The sequence below is a fragment of the Cynara cardunculus genome (assembly GCF_001531365.2).
Source record: "Cynara cardunculus var. scolymus isolate 2C chromosome LG 3, CcrdV1, whole genome shotgun sequence".
Classification (NCBI taxonomy): Eukaryota; Viridiplantae; Streptophyta; class Magnoliopsida; order Asterales; family Asteraceae; genus Cynara; species Cynara cardunculus.
In genome coordinates this window covers 10,548,520-10,566,732 of record NC_037530.1, presented here as the reverse complement: position 1 = coordinate 10,566,732, position 18,213 = coordinate 10,548,520, and the positions used below count along the sequence as shown (strand labels likewise).

The 18,213-nt window shown below is 33.9% G+C and overlaps 1 protein-coding gene across 1 annotated transcript; it reads left to right on the top strand.

The window, feature by feature from the left end:
• The first annotated feature begins 368 nt into the window (after positions 1-368).
• Positions 369-893, top strand: LOC112508953 (histone-lysine N-methyltransferase, H3 lysine-79 specific-like). Its single transcript, XM_025113818.1, has one exon. The coding sequence runs from the start codon at positions 369-371 to the stop codon at positions 891-893; it is 525 nt and encodes a 174-aa protein (XP_024969586.1).
• The last annotated feature ends 17,320 nt before the right edge of the window (positions 894-18,213 follow it).

Below are 18,213 nucleotides of genomic sequence, written 5' to 3'. Positions count from 1 at the left end.
ACCCCTAATGTGGAATGTGCTATTCACATTGGCCAATAGCACTCTCAGGGGAAAGATTGGGAGCATGGACATGTGCAGCACCAACATGCTCCAACTCATCTATGGAATTTACTTTGATATGCTCTAGGACTATTCCCTCACCCTCTACACAGAATACAGGCCAATCGTTACCAAGAAGAACCTTGAAAAATCCAAGGGAAAGGACTTGCTAACGTTGTTGTTCCCAAGGTGTTTAAGCTGGGACTCAACAAGCAAGAAATCTCTTGTGATAAGTGTTATCTACGTACTTCCCTACAACTCACAAAGATGGGTACCCAGATGAGAGGCCCTTGTCCAAGAAGCTGATGGCCTACATTAAGACGAAGACTATGAGGAGGGCATATAGACATGTGCTCGAGACACTTGAACCTGTGACTCAAACCCCCACACGCATAAGCGAATCCGAAGAGGAAGATGACCCAGAAGAAGATGGTGAGAAGGCGGAGAGGGAGAGAAAAACAAGGGAGGACAGAGAGAGAAAAACAAGGGAGGACAGAGAGAGAGAGTTGAAAAAGAGAAGAGGGAGAAGGCGGAGGGAAAAAGAGAGCAGGCATAGAAGAAGAGGAAGAGAGAGGAAAAGAAAAAAAGCAAGAATTAAGAGAAGGCAGAGAGAGCTGAGGGAGAGATTAGAACGAGAAAAGAGGGAACTGGCTCTACAACAAGAGCCAGAGGAAGAAAGTGAAGAAGAAGAAGAGGATGAAGAGGCTGAGGGAGAGGGGGAGCAAGAGCCTGAGAGAGTGGTGCCTAAGCACATTTATTTACACACACCCACCCCCAGTGCAAGCAAAACTTCTAGCCCAGTTGGTCGAGCAACAGGGGCTATTGAACAAGAGGTGCACACCTTGAAGGCTTGAACCCAAACTTGCCTACCCAGCCAGAGGTCGCATCTGCCTCTGCACAGCCGAAGGGAAGCCACGCCATAGGGCTCATCCTCTCAAAAGGGTGAGACTTTTGAAAAGATAAGTGGTATGTCTCCCCACACCACGACACTTGCCTATACATAGGAATGTGTTTCCTCTGCACAAGTAGGTATACCCCAAGCTTGTTCAGAGCAAGCCCTAGGTGTACATTGCTCTAAGGCTCTCGACGGGCCTCTTAGTCCTATCCGACTCTGAATTGGATGTTAGAGCTCATCATGATAGAATGTTTGTAGTATTCTCTTCTGATGAAGAGGTACGAGGATCAGACGAAAATCCTTTCAGACTCGACGTACAAACAGGTCTGAACGAAGGTATCCTTGGAACAAGGATTCACTCTGGCCCATGTGTTAAGCCAGAGGTTACCACTACTGATTATGTCACAAAGGCAGATTTACATGCCTTTGAGAACTCTATTTAATGTTCCTTAGAAGAGTTAAAACTCATAATGACCCATGCAGAGTCATCAACATCTGCATCTGCTTTGGATGATATTCAAGCATCCATTGCAGCTCTAAAATTTGAGTCATTGACAAATGATAAACTACTTGAAGATCACTTGGAATTGACGATGAACACGAATGCTACCCTGAAAAGGGTGGTGGATTACATACAGAGGGAGGAGTCCAAGGCTAACATCACACATGTCTCTGTGGACCAATTTCAAAGGTTCATAGAAGACATGGTTAAGCTTAATGGGCAAGCCTTGATTCCTATTGGCGCTCCAACTAACTACATCACGAGGACCGAGATGGTGTCTCTCGATGACAAGTTGTTGCATAAGGTCTCTGCATTCACTTCAGACTTAAATCCACAACAAAGACAGCAGCTACAAAGATGCGTAAATCTCTAGCTACGTTCAAGTTCAGAGCGGACTGGAGATAAACAAAGAAACTCAAGCAGCTGAAGACATAATTGAGTTGTTTGATAAAAAAATGAAACAGATGCCACCTACAGAACTTAAGAAGAAGAGAAAAAGGAAGTTGAGGAAGGTCGGATCTGCATGCATAGAAAGCTCCAAGAGACAGAGAAGGTTTGATGATCAAGAGGACCTAGATAACTCTGGCCCTCAAGACCATCAAAAAGAGGAGATCTATTATCGTCATGCTACTCCACCTGCCACCGTCTCCTTTGCACCCGCTCCATATTCACATCCAGAGTCTGCCACTTCACAAAGACCACAAGACCAAGATCAACCAGAAGGCAATTCTGCCTCTGCATCTGTCTTTGGTGAAGACATGGGTGCATCCACCTCCCCTCCAAAGATGATCGCATATGCTCCATCCTCTACATCAACTTCATCCTTGTCTACAGAGCCCTTCATGGACGAAGCCAGAGAACAAAGAGATAAAGGCAAAGAGGTGGTGGTGAATGTTCTTGAAAGCTCAGAGTCCAAGGATGAAACTTCCTTTGCCAAACCAATTAATCCTTCGACACACTTCTATGTTTCAAGCTCAGCCACCTCTGCATCTGCATCCATCTCTGCTTCAACATCAACTCCAGCTCCAGAGCAAATCCAACCTCTACACCAAGCTTCAATCAAAACTTCAACTTCAACTCAGATCAATCCAAGTCATCTAGAATCCAGCAGGAGACCCCCAAGATTTAACCCAGTTCAAGATAGAGTACAAGAGATCATAGATCAAATAGACACAACGACTAGGCCTCTGCCAAAGAAAAAGTGCTAGAAGATCTTGTCTCTAACTAGAAGATCTATCAATTCCTGTACAGGAAATGGGAAGAGGTACCTCACATGAAGATAACTCTGCATCCCATGGTCTAAGAGAATATCTGACGGAGGTTTCTCTGATAATGCACCCTGCCCTCATGTGAAGTTTACTTCTGCGATGGGATAACACAGGTACTGGACATCAAGAAGATAACTTTTGCACAAAACCAGATCATCTTCCATGAGTACATGGTGGAAAGATCACAGGGCCAGATAAGTGTGTTCACCGATTGTGACCTTGTAAATCTGAACCATTGGGATCTTCTTAATCTGTACTTCTATACAGACCACAAGAGGGATAAGGGGATCAAGTATGTTGTGGCCAACTATGCAATCAGACAGATGATAATAGATTTGTTGGAATACAAAAGCAAGGTGGACTTCCAGATTGCTCTCGAGATGGGTGTGGACCACTTGTCTGTCACTGCGCCTAATGAAGAACTTGAAGGCATTCAGTACATTCCATTATGGATTATCAAAGTCGAGCCATAACTGGGCGTCATCTTTAGATACAAGGACAAAGAGAAGATCTTCTTAAGAGCATGTGAAAAGTACAAGTTCTCAGATACAACACTGGTCTGGATAAGAAACAAGGTGATCCAGAAGGGAGATGAAGACCTCACATCCAGAGAAGGAGCCTCAGATCTAATTTGAACAATTGATAGCCTGTTGGAATTTCGTGCACTACTTAGAAGGTTCATGAAGTTGCAAAATTGTTAGAGCTCTTTATCCTTCGTTTTTATGTAATGTGATTTATCACTTTCAATTTCAATAAATGTCATATACAGAGGACCATGTTGGCCTCTTGCTTTCTAGACTAGTTTTTTATTGAAGGAAGTCTTTATATTACAGTTAGGAGGAGATTATTAGAATGTTTTTGAAGTGTAAGTAAAAAGATTCTTGCTCAAGTTAAGAGGACTTGGACTGAAAGCAGCCTAGAACCAAGAGCTCGGATACAGAGCTCAGACACAGAGGAAATGAAGACCGAAGACAACCCAAAAAGCTAAGTACTCGGGTACAGAGCCCGAGTCCCAGACACAGAGCCTCTAGGTCTCATACCTCGCCCGTCTTCATGAAGGTTCCACGACCTGTCTCTACATCACAAGTGGTCCAGTCTCAGTCCAACACATATGCAGAAATGGTTACAGCAATCAAGACACGTGTAGGCAGCAAACTGGAGGACGCATTGACTATTCCAAATATGCCAAATTTGTAAGATGTCTTTTCTGGAAACGCATATAAAAGGGTAATTCCTCTAAGAATATCATTACCAATCCTTACAAATAGAAGACGTGTTCCTACCTTATTAAAGAGAGAAAATATTACACTTGTGAGAGATTAGCTAGTTGAGAGAAATTATGTACACGTACTATTGTGTGTTCTTGGTGTTCTTGTGTAATCTCAATAGCTATTGATATACAGCCGACTTGACTATTCCCTAAAGAGTACTGTGTCTTTATCATTTCTGCTTAACCATTCTAGTATCATTGTTATTGCTTCCGCTCTTGTTGACTCAAGCTTTGATTACTACCGCATTTGGGTTTTGGGGTTCCTACAGGTTGTGTTGGTCTCAACCATCGGATTTGGTAATAATACTTGAAACATCCGATCACACACTTAGAAATGAATATTCTTATTTACTTTGTTTCACAAGGTATATATCCTATGAATTTCTAAGAACATTGAAATTCTGTGCGACAGTCAAAGTAAGAGAGAATAAATCATTCCTCTATAGTTGGTTTACGTCTACTGATTTGCCATTGGAAGTAGAGTGTAACTTTAATGGAGGAGCCATTGGAGTTTTCATAGGAGAGCATTGATTAAATAAGGTTAGTTCTCTCATCATACTCATTTCATATTTGCTTTCCATAAAATTGGCAAAATTCCACAAAGAGAAACATCAGTTGCACCAAATATTATATCATCTAGATATATATTGATATGAATGACATTATAATCAATCTTTTTGAGAAAGATAGTGTTGTCAATCTAATCATTGTTGAACTAATTATCTAGAAAAAAAGTGAATAGAATATCATACCATGCCCGAGGAGCTTGTTTGAGTCTATAAAGTGCTTTGTTAAGCTTGTATATGCTTTGGATGAATTGGTTATTCAAATCTTGGACGTTGTTCCACATATACTTCTTCTATCAACCTTCTATTGAGAAAAGCACTCTTAACATCCATTTAGAAGACTTTACAACTTCTGAAAGCAGCATATGCCAGAAAAATTCTAATGGGTTCAAGTCCTACAACATGAGTAAAGGTTTCGTCATAATCTATTTCTTCTTCTTGACAATACCCTTGAGCCACCAGTCTTGCTTTATTTATGATAATCGTACCATCTTCATCCATTTTATTATGAAGATCCATTTTATGCCAATGAAAGATTTGTGGGTAGGAGAAAGAACAAGTTTCCACACATTGTTTTATTCAAATTGAAGAAACTCTTCTTGCATTGCACTAACCCAACATGGATCTTCAATGGCTTCTTCGATCCTTTTTGGTTTAGAATGATATAGAAAGTTAACATATACCATATTTGTTGATCTTCTTGTTTTTACTCCAACATGATGGTTTCCTATAATTTGCTCAATAGGATGACTCTTTGTCCATTTGCTAGCAGAGGAAAGGGTTTTCTGTCAATTTTTTTGAAAATATTTTGCTGGATAAGTTCCCATACGAGGATGAAAGTTGCTAGAATTAGTGAGCAAACTTTCTAGACAAGTTTGCACTCCAATTTTGGCTTGCTAGAAGTAGTATTTGTCATACTACTATTTGACTTTACCTTGTATTCATCTTTTTTGGCTAGATGACAATCCAATCCTCTTTGTTGATGATATTGACCTCACTTCAATAGTTTTCGATTTTTTACAAATAGTTACAAGACTTTTTACAAATAAAAATCATATCCATCTATTCTTAAATATAAGTTATAGATCGGATTTCAGCTTAGATTATTTATGAAGTAGAGACATCGGGTGTTTCATGTATACTTAGAATATTTGAGGTTACATAAGAAGCAAAGCTGAATGGCCATGGAATGTCAATCAAATTCTTCAATCGGATGAAGGATTAGCAAATCTGAGATTTGATCCCAACATATTATCTAAGATACAAATCTGAAAGTCACTGAACTCTGAAACCTTGAGTGAATAAATTATTTTGTAATGTTAGGTTCGTATGCCAGTACTATTTACTAGATCTAATACATGTTGTATATCGGATATAATAATTATAAGACAAGTTTTAAGAATTTTTCTTCTAAGTGTTGAATCATATAATATAATTATTTATATTATTTACAAATCAAATGGTTAAGACCAACTGTCCTATAAATTTAAAATTGCATGTCAATAACGGCATGCCTTGTTTTCTGGTCATGACTCATATCATAAATTCCACAATATATGAATCCCTTTTTTTTCCGACCCAGTCCTTCCACCACCGCAAACCCCAGTGAATAGCGGATATAGTCATGATTCAATGGGTCAGGTCCACCTATTTTTCTTTTATTGATTTCTTAGATATGATCATAAAGTATGATCCATACATTTTTTTTTCGATATAATATCTTAATGCCTTTTATCTCATAGGTATAAAGAGAACCAGGGCCGAACCAATGGTTGGACGAGTCGAGCGACGGCCCAGGGCATCAAAGGCCAAGGGGCATCAATTTAAGCCCGGTGATTTATTACTAATGAAAAGTTTCAAAGTGGCAATTACAAGACTTGAATTCTAAACCTCAAGGATACATAAACACTTCCTTACCACCAAGTTATTAATACATTTTGATATTTTTCCCCTCCTATTTTAATTTTGTTAGTTTTTTCGCTGATTCATTTTTTTTTCTTCCTTGCATTTCTTTTTTTCGACTTTCGTCTTGTTTTCATGGAAACATTTATTTATCTGAAATAACATTAATCATATTAAACAATTAATACTTTCTTTATATTTTTGTTTTGAAAATCATGTGATAATATTTGTAAGTTAATTATTCTTTTTGTCAAACATTTTTTAATGCAAGGAATTAATATGATCAAACGCTACATAAAACAATTTTGACCACTAGCTAATTTCAAATCGGGACCACAAATATCTTTTGTTATTTTTTCTAAAACCAAACCATGTATGAAATAATTTAGATTACTATATAATTTCAACTATTTTTTCCTTGTGATTTCCATAGTCATAAATATAATTCTCGAAGATTAAGTTTTTATTTTGTATTATGTTTCTTGATTCGATTTTGAATCTCGTAATTCCAATTTTGTTTGTCACCCATAATGTAGTCTGTTTTCTAAGACTATATATGGTTGTTTAAACTATATAACACTCGCTACTCAACAACGTTTGGATATTTAAAAATATGATAAACGTATCGTATTAATTTTTCATAAATTTTAAGACAAATTAAACATGGTCGTATACAATTAGTTTGGGCACAACTATCATTATATGCAAGTTTCTAAAATTCAATTTAACTTGATATTATATTATGATATTATATAATCAAAAGATACGCATTAAAAAAATAAATTATTATTCAATAACAATAACAAAAATTGGCTTAGGTATGAGATGTCTAGCTTCATTAGGTTTCAAGCCCTTTAAAAAATAATATGTTTCATTTGTAGCTTTTAAATAGTGGGGGCATCATTTTACCTTCTCAGTCAGGACATGAGAAACCCCATAACCGGCCCTGAAGAGAACTTGATATGATACCAGCTTGTCTTTCTAACTTGAAGACTTTTTCTTAACCAACAATATTGTTGACTAATTTTGATATTGACATACATATATTGTTTTTATAGTAAAGTTAATGGTTGTTTACCAATTCTTTAGGTAAGTGTTGACTGAGATAATAAGTTTGATTGATATAAGAGATCTGATTCAAGTTAGTGTCGATTGAAAATGGTGACTTAATGAAATGATGAATATAACCCTTAGGTGGCGTTTGTTTTTTAAGAGGTGCTGAAGTCTGAAGTATGAATTCACTTCTGAATTTTAAGAGGTTGTTCTGAAGTCTGAAATCTGAATCAGTCAGACTGTTTGTTTTTATGTCTGAAGTCTGAAATCTGAATCAGTCAGACTGTTTGTTTTTACATCTGAAATCTGAATCAATATAAACACGAACCTTCACAACGAGAGATGCTTGGACGGAGAGGCAGTCGAGAGATCGAGAGCTTGGACGGAGAGGCAGTCAAAAAATCGTGAGTTGTTGACATCGAGAGCTAAAAGCGAGACCTTGAAATCGAGAGTTGAGAGCGAGATGGAGATGGAAGAGCGAGATGGAGAAATTGAGAGTTGAGAGCGAGATGGAGATGGAGATGGGATGCGGCTCTGAAATTGATTTCAGACATAGGATTCCCACTTAATTTTAAGAGGACGGTAAGAAGTAAAAAAGCTCTTAATTTTAAAAAAAAAAAAACAAACAGTCTGAAATCACTTATGTCTGAACGATTAAGAGTTAAAAGGCAATTAAATGAAAATTTTAAAAAACAAAAGTCCCTTAGTTTGAAGTATTTGTTTATCATAAACTATTAGTATATATTTTTTGTATTTTGTTAAGTCTTATATTCAGTGGCGGATGCATGTGATAGGGGTTAGGGTCCTGGCCCCCAACAAAATCAAGTCCACTTAGCTCATTTTTTTACTTAAAATTTTTTATGTGTATCTAACCAGGCCCCCAATAAAATAAACATGAAGGCCCCTTACTCCAGCTCAGCCCATTGGTTTTTTCCACCTTTTGTAGTCAAATGGAAATGTTAGGTTAGGCAAATGGAAAAAGTAGTTCGTGACCTCAATTCTACCTAAAAATCCATCCTGTTGAAATGTCATTTTATACTTGAAAATTGAAATTAGCATGAGTATAACCTTTTAGTTAAAACTAGAAGGGTACTCTCGCAATGCAGCGAGATACATCTCGATTTTAATGTTGTATTTTGTTATTTGTCTTTGTCGATGTTATAATACGATTTTATGTGTTTTTAAGAAAACAACAATGATTCTATTTTTGAATAAACTATAAATTTGAAGATATCATAAAAATTTGAAACAAATATCAATGTTAATATCAAATCAACTATTTATAAGTTTTCATTTTTTATGTAGTTTCTTTAATTTATTTTTTAATTATAATTTAATTTAAATTTAATAATGAAATAATTTATTTTTGGTTTAATAGTATAACATTTTATTAAGATAATAACTAAGTATTCTGTTAGAACTCAGTGATTATCCTAATTATATTTTAGATTTTTTATATTTAAAATGAGATGTTTATCCTGTATTTGATTATTTTTATCTGCAGTTAGTTACACGAATTCAGATATGGAGTTTTAATAAGTTGTACTTACGCACAATCTACTTGTAATAAGTTGTACTTACGCGCAATCTACTTTTAATAAGTTGTACTTACGCACAATCTACTTTTAATCTTGAGTTTTAAGTAATATGCATTAATAAACAGTACTTTATGCATAAAAAGTGGTTTTTAAGAGTTTTTGTCAAATGTTTTATAATATAGTATAGATTATGAGTCAAAATATAACCACTTTCTACAAAATATCGACACCAATTGTGGCAATGGTAATTGGATATGGTTTAACAACAGGCAACTAGTTATTTATCTTCTTGAACTTCGACAAGGAAACTAAGGGACCGTTTACCAAAAACTTACCCGGTAAGTGCTTGTCGGTAAAATTCAACACTGTTATTTACTTACTGGGTAAAATTTTAGTCCACCGAAAAGGTACCATATGCAACAATTTACACGATAAGCTCTTATCGTGGTAAGAGTCGTTGCCCTCACTTACCGGGTAAGACTCTTGGTCCTTGTCTCGCTCTTACCGGGTTTGTTTTTTAGTCTTCGTCCTATTCATCCGATATGTTAATGTGACTATGTAAACGCTTACCCAAGTAAACGTTTGGTAAACGGCCCCTAAACATCGCTTATCAAGGATAAAATAGAAAGAAACAAATCCACTAAATAATTTGTCTACAAAATTATATCGTACCCCCTACAATAATTTAATCAATAAATATAAAGCTTTTAGAGAGAGAAGGTGAAGTAATTATTGGTTGTTTTTCATTTGTTTCGAATTTTTTTTTTATTATTATTTTTCGGTGTTAATTTTGGGGAAATGGTGAGCAGGGCTATAATTGGAAATGTTAGCTCTAATATATTGCTTACTAGGGGAAAAGGACGGTCAAAGATAGAAAATTTGGTAAGAGGTTAATTTTTTTTTGGTAAACAAGATATTTTTCATCCAAATAAAAGGTTCAAATACGGTAAGAGGTGTTAAGAAAGTAAGTAAACGGGATTTAGGGGTTGCTTACCAACTTTTACCGGACAAGTGTTATTCGGGTAAGAGTGCTGACCCGAGTAAGTGATGTTCTGGATAAGAGTGTTTACCGAATATTTTTAGTAAGTGTTTACCAACAATAAAATGACCATTATAACCTATTTGTAATTATATGTTGAATAATTGTAATACCAAAATGCATCAAAGAACAAAATGCAACAGGTTTACTCAAGAGGTTGCAACAGGTTCTAAAATACAACAAGTTTACTCAAGAGGTTGCAACAGGTTCTAAAATGCAACAGGTTCTAGAATGCAACAGGTTTACCATTTGGCATGCCCATTTCGGATACGCAACAGGTTCTAAATTATAATACCAAAACGCATCAAAGAACAAAAGATCTTTTCCAGTTATAGATCCATGCTTTTCTAATGATAATTGGGACTCAAAAACAATAAAAAATCTATCTCTAAAACCAATCATTATAAATCCCCAACTACGAAAGGAGTGATTGCAAAAATTATAAGAGTTAAACCTTGTTCCAATTACAGTTTTTTTTTTTTGGAAATTTCTGCTAATAAAACCAATAACTACTATACGAACCTTAATCACTTTATCATTCTAAAAGGTACCCACATAGAAATCATAAAGAACAAGCAGTAACAAGTACCAACAATCTGCATCAAATACAGAAATTCAAAGTTCATATACATAGAAGAACATTAAAAGGGGTTGAAATACCTGTCGTATAGTATGCCATTGTCAACTGCTTATAGTTAAATATGATTGCTAGATTGCAAAACAGCATCTGGGTTTTTCTAGGTTTTGCCAAATATTGTGAGGGAGAAATGACAGAGCGACGGTGAAGAACGACGAGGCGGGGGAATGACGAGGGTCGGAGCGACTAGGGCCGGGAGTGACGAGGGTTGGGAGCGACGAGGTAGGGGAGGTGGGAAGAGGAGGATCGAAAACAAACCTAATCGTGAAAAGGGCATACATGGAAAATGAATATCTGACTTGGGTAAGCATCATTTTTGTGCTGTCTCGGTAAGTGTTCGGTCAGCATACCAATCAGATTTCGGTCAGAGCGATAGTTTAGTAAACAAGCTGTACCACCCCTTAGTCTAAAGTATTTATGAATTAATGATTTTTTTAAAAAAATAAACATGTCAAGTAATAAAATAATAGTTTATGATACATGCTCATGGAAACATTTTCATGATAAAGTAATAAAATGCATAAACAAATTTGTTGTATATCTTAAAACATGTTTTAAACATTTGAAATATGTACATCTCTTTTTGTGTTGTTTGCACCATCTGGATCAATAATATGGTCTTATTCAACCTATATTTTGACCACGCAAGAAGGTGACTGTATCACATACATCCATATGTAATTATTGATTTATGCCTGCCATTAAAACTATGCAAACCATTTCGACCAATAGAAAAATTCCGTTTTTTAATTTAATTTTAATAAGGGTATAATGGTCATTTCATCGTATATTGATTAATATTGGAAGGTAATAACCACTGTTAATTATGGAAACGTTTCATATGAAATGAGGTAAATCTTTTTTCTTAATATAATTTTTTTTATCATTAATATTTTTAATTATTTTATTAAATTATACTTATTAAAATATGAATTGTGGAAGCAGTAGAATATGAAATCTGTGTTTGTTTCATTTCTTGATTTAATGAAACAGTTTCATTAACGGTTAATGAATTAGTATTGAAACAAAAAATAATGAAACAGTTTCATTTCTTGATTTAATAAAGCAAAATCTTTGCTTTAGTATTCAAAATGTTTCATTATTTTTTTGTTGATTATAGTGTGTTTTATGTTTCATAATTTATTAGGATATACCTAATTCATTGTAGGTGACAAGAAATGAAACTGTTTCAACCTTTATAGAACGAACTCACGTGACTCCTTGTCACCTACAATGAAAGACGGACCAATTGTCATGTAGTATTGAACGATAATTGCAAACTGTTTCATTAACGGTTATTGAATTAGTATTGGACTATTAATAATTTCTAATCAAAATAATTTTAAAACAAGGGAAATCCTAATAAATGATGAAACATATAAATAATGAAACATTTTTAAAATTTAATGAAACATTTTTGAAAACTGAATATTTTTTAATTTAATGAACATTTTTCATGCATAAACTTTCCAAAATATTAATAAATTAAATTCATCAGTGAAATTGTGTTCATGGTCACTATTGAACATGTCATTAGTTTTATTACTTAAATTACATATATTTTTTCAATGAAACAAACACAGATTTCATATTCTACTGCTTTTACAATTCATATTTTAATAAGTATAATTTAATAAAATAATAAAAAATATTAATGGTAAAAAAACTATATTAAGAAAAAAGATTTACCTCCTTCCATATGAAACGTTTTCATTAATACATTTCCATAATTAACAATAGTTATTAGAATATACCTAATTCATTGTTGGAGATTTGACAAATTTGCCCTTTTTTATTAAAAATTAAACTTTTTTTATTTACTAATATAAACTCATTTAACATTGACCATTGATGAAAAAAATTGATATAAGATTGGTTTGTAAGGTTTTCACAAATGAGGGTGGTTTGCAATTGATCCCTCGTGTGTGTGTGTGTGTGTGTGTGTGTGTGTGTGTATATATATATATATATATTCTGATTAACCTGGATATCCAACCCGCTAGTGAGCCGACTAATCGCAGGGCGACCACCTGTTTTACAGATAGCCCAGAGTCACCACATTTGAACCTCCATGACCATAAAGGAATTTTTATTCTTCCTTGGATTTGAACCTGAGACCTCCAGGTATGTATAGCATATTCCGTTACATAACATATGGCATAAGTGCACGAACGTAAAAAAAAAAAAAAAACCTTAGTACATACTTTGTATCTTAGTTTCATACTTTCCTTAAAGCTCATGAAAACTCATATAATGTGTATTGCTTTCTTAAAATCCGGTAGCCTCCGCAATTACCCTATAATGTTTAACAACCCCGATTAAATAGCTTAACTTTTAACATATTTTTGTTAATTAAATTACTAGTTTCTTTTTTCAACGGCCAAAAACAAATCTCGCAAAATGTCTAAGTTTGTATTCTTACTAAAAAATCTTATCATTCTTATCTTTTAAAAACAAATTTTAACGTCCAATCATGTCATATATGGAAATCCCAAATAGGAACTATGGGGCCAAACGTATTAATCATATATTTATGGGGTGTTTGGAATTGCTTATTTGAAACAACTTATGTTTTTTTTTTACAAAAGTCCTTATCAAAAATGGTTTAATTTCTTCAAAAATTTCTTATTACCGATTTGACACCGGTATAAGTTGTTTTATCCGAACACTTAAAAGTGTTTATTACCAGTAGCATACCGAAATAAGTTAATAAGTTGTTTTTATAAATAATCTCAAACACCACCTTAGTTTCAAATATCTAATAATTAAATATTTAATTATTGTGTATATTGTGATTTATTGGCTAACAAACCGTTCATTGGCCAACTAATAGATATTATTCATTATATTTTGTCAATTATAAGTCCGAATTATTATTTTTATACTGCAATTTTATGTCTAGATATTTAAATACAACATTAAATAATTAAAACATGAAAAATAAAAACTGTAAATCAATTAAATCGTAACATGAATCATGATTTTTTATTTTTGAAAAATTAGCTAAATCATGAAATATCTAACTTCCGGTTAAAAAGGATAATTTTATAAACCTCAAATTACATATTGTAGCAAAAAAGTAATATATAAGAGTTTAGGGGTTGTTTAGTATTTACTAGAAATCAACAAAGGATTATGGGTTGGAATCGGACTAGCAAGTAGAGTAGATGCCTAGAAATCAGTCCCGGGCTAGGTGAGGCCAAGCCCAAATCGGTCCCAGTCTCAACCAAAAATTCAAGGCCCGGTTAAAATACTTTGTAACTGGTTCTAGGCCTGGGCAGGGCCAAAATTGGTCCCGGCTCTAACTAGAGATGGCCAAATGGGCCCGGCCCGGCCCGTAACCGTCGGAGGACCGGAACCCGGCCCGGGACCGGTCGGTTATGAACCGGTTATGGATTTTAACGTTTTTTAGGACCGAGACCGGTTAAGACCGGAACCGGTTATGTAACCGGTTATAGGACCGGCCCGGCCCGGTCAACAAAAGTCAACGTGTATTTATATATATAACAAAACGTATTTATAAAATTAAACGTATATATATATATATATATATATATATATATATAACAAAACATATTTTTAAACGTATTTATATAAAACATATTAAAAATAACATATTACAAACATATTAATAACATATTAAAAATAAATACGTTTAATTTTATAAATACATTTAAAAATATGTTTTGTTATATATATATATATATATATATATGTATATGTATATAAATTTATTAATTACCAAAAATTTGAAAAAAAAATATATTTTTTTTTCAAAGGACCGGCCGTAACCGGTTATGGGACCGGAACCGGGACCGGACGGCTTAACCGGTTACCGGTAAGCTTGACCGGTTATGGAGGATTTCACCCGAATCGGGACCGGAACCGGGACCGGTTATGGAGGGACCGGTTATGGAACGTTTTTGTCTTGATCGGGACCGGCCGTAACCGGTTATGGCCCGGCCCGGGACCGATTTTTGGCCACCTCTAGTTCCAACCAAAAATTTAAGGTCCGGTTAAGGTACTTTGTAATCGGTTCTGATCCTGGGCTAGGCCCTAATCGGTTCCAATTTTTTTAAGAAAAAATCATTTTTTTACATATAACTTTCTTTTGAATTGTTTAAAGAATACAAAAATGTTATTATAATAAATTTTAAAATATATAATTGGGTCGATAAAATACACTTAAAAAAATATGTTTTATTATAATTTGTTCAAAATGGAAATCAAATACGAGCCAAAATCACGAATTATAGTGAGAATTGTGAATGTATTTTTATGTTTGTGAGTTGGTATCTTTCCACATATACCATATGACTTAAATATTGTATATAGAGGGTCAATAGGAAAAAATGAAAAAAAAAACAATCATATGATCGTCCCAACGGCTATAAAAAAATATAACATTTTTTATGTCCGTTCCATTCGGTCCTGGGCCAAACCGATCTCAAGTCGGTCCCTGTCCCGATCCTCCATCAGTCTCAGACCGAGCTCATTTAGCCATCTCTACTAGCAAGTAGCAACCGTATCTGTTTTGGATTCACTTGCTAAGTTGCTAGCTTTATGGTTAAGGGCCCAATGTTGCAGTCCAATTATTTCAGCCCAACTCTAACAATGCTAAAGTCAAGTCCATTTTATGATTTGTTGAAAATTGATGTTTTCATTATTGTATATTTGAAATTACAGATTTCGTCTTATACGGGGTTTTTTGGGCCCGCCCGAGGTTTGTAATGCATTATTGTTTTGTCTCTCATACTTAAACATTAAACCATTGATGAATTTAGTTTCGTGGACGAGAAGAACAATGAAATGCAAATCAATGGATAAAAACCGCAATTTAAAAAATACAGAAACTAAAGCAACAACTTTTAAGAAACTACGAAAAAGGATCTTGAGTGGATGGAGCCAAAAGGAAATAACAAGTATGGAAATAAACTTTTCTTAACGAGATCTATGATCTCGCTGATTAATTAACTAGATCTTAAAAGCTTATCTGATTGTTTCATAGTTGAAAAATTCTCCACCATATCTATCGATGCTTCCTTAGTAATCCATGCAAACTAGAATCAGACTCAAATTTTCCGATGTCGTGATTTGGGAGAGGGAGGGGACTCAATTTAATCTCCTAAATAATTATTAAACTTTTTTAATTATCCAATTCTAATTCTTTTAATAGTTTGTAGTGTGTAACGTAAGGAATTTCTATTACGTTTTTTAAAAGTATATAATATTTATATATGATAAATAGAACAAATAAACTCACATACCCTTCTTACCTTTCAGTGAGGTTTGAGCCATTGACCTAACGCTAGGCCAAAGACCCTTTGGCGAATTCCTATCACGTTAGCAATGACTATAAACTCTTTTATTATCATAAGAGATTATTGGTGTCTAACAATACATCATCAGTACCCAAGTAAATAGAAATATATGTGGAACCTCTAGTTTGCAATCTGTAATCATTATCAGTCTATACACTTGGTCTATTTGTCTTATAGATGTGTCATACTCGTTATGTTCAAACCTCAACCTTAGTTTTGATTTCTAGTTATACTGAAAGTTTCACATGTGTTAACATTATATGTTACACATATGTTCATGCACGATTTTTAGTATCAACAAATCAGAGGGATCAGTGAGTTAGTGGCATCGCTCATCATATGGGAGGGACAAATCTTATCTTAATACATGATACCCTACTTTTATGATACATGACTTACCCAACAAAAGCTCTTTCATCCAGTTTCAGTATAATTGAGTCATCTTTCACAATGTATCACATACACAATGGTCTTTATGATCTCTAGTCTAAAGACTGTACATCTAAAAGTGTTACAAAAGTTTACAAGACCAAATTATGAAGTATCATATCTAAAAGTGTTACAAAAGTTTATAGGACGATTGTAAACGTTTTAATAAGTTTTTAAAGCCCCTTTAAAATAAAGTGTCATATTAGCTATTTTACATGACATTTTTGTGGATTGTCCTATAAACCCTCTTTTTATAGGATACTCTTTCAAATAATGTTATATAAATAGCTAACACGACACTTTATTTTAAAAAAATCTTAAAAAACTTGTTATAATGCCTAAAAGCAACCATAAATATATTGTAACACTTTTAAATATGACGCTTTATAGTTCGATCCTATAAACTTAAGTTCTATAAAGTATGTTATTAGAATGCTTAAACATTTTAAACGTCCTATAAACTCAAATTTACTGTAATGTATCCACATTTGCATGCCATGTAATGTTTTTATCAACAAAAAATTACTAAACAACTTATAATACTTGATGTATGTATCATCACTTTGTCCCATGAAAACCGCATGTTGGACTCGAGAGTGGAGATAAAGTTATCAGTAAGTTTTTAAATGTTCGTCAAATGTCTAAAATACCCTTCCAAAAACCGGAACAATAAGATGTTTTCTGAACTAAGATAAATTATATTGTTCTTAATGATGATAATAATAATGAGAAAATAAGAGCATTTCCAACCGTTTTTCCATAATTTCTTGAAAATGAATAATAAAGAGTGGAAAACTCAGATTCTTCTAAAACATTTATAGTCAACTCATACGTTTTCACCACGTTTGGAAATTTGAAGTTAAAACAATAATCTTTTAGCGAAAAATAATGAAAAAGTCATAAACAAATAGATAATTTTTAATTTGTATTTCTTTAATTTTCACATTTATTGATGCAAAAGTTATTTCAAATTGGACAGATGTATTAACATATAAATCTTGCGTACGTATTTTTTTGACAGCCTCATCAGGTTGAGTTGATTTAGGCATAATGTTTTTCCGATCTAACCATCTCGACCTAGAGAACTTAGGATCCGAATCGGCATTGGTCTAGTTCACATCGGGTTCATAATACTTGTATATGAGTTGGGTTAGATAGTCGGTACATCAAGTATTATAAGTTGAATAACTGAACCCAATTTTCTCTCGATTGAAAGGGACAAGATTGAGTTTATAGTCACCCAACAAAAATATTCCTCACAATTTGTGCTTTTTAATTTATTTTTTTCAATCTATTTGTTAGCAATTTAATGAGCTTAATGGAAATCCCATCTTATTCAATTAATTATACAAGACTTTTTGCTATTGCTTAATTAGTTTCTAGACACCTCTCTCAATTAAAAAACATTTAGGGGTCGTTTACTAAATGCTTACCCAGTAAGTATTTACTGAGTAATTTTCCTCACCGGATGAACATGACAAGAGTCAAAAATCTTACCCGGTAAGAACAATGATAAGGATGGAGAGTCCTATCCGATAAGTGAAGGTGACGATTCTAACCCGGTTAAGCGCTTACCAGGTAAATTGTTGCATAGGATATGTTTTAATGTACTATAATATTACCCAATAAAATAAATTATAGTGTTTGCTCCTAACGTTAAACATTTGTCGGATAAGCATTTAGGTAAACACACCCTTAGTTTATGAAAAAAAATTTCCAAATAAAAACCAACTCAATTTACACAAATGGATTAA

Coding starts and splice junctions, on each gene's coding strand:
- LOC112508953 (XM_025113818.1), top strand. CDS start 369: ATGAGGAGGGCATATAGACATGTGCTCGAGACACTTGAACCTGTGACT.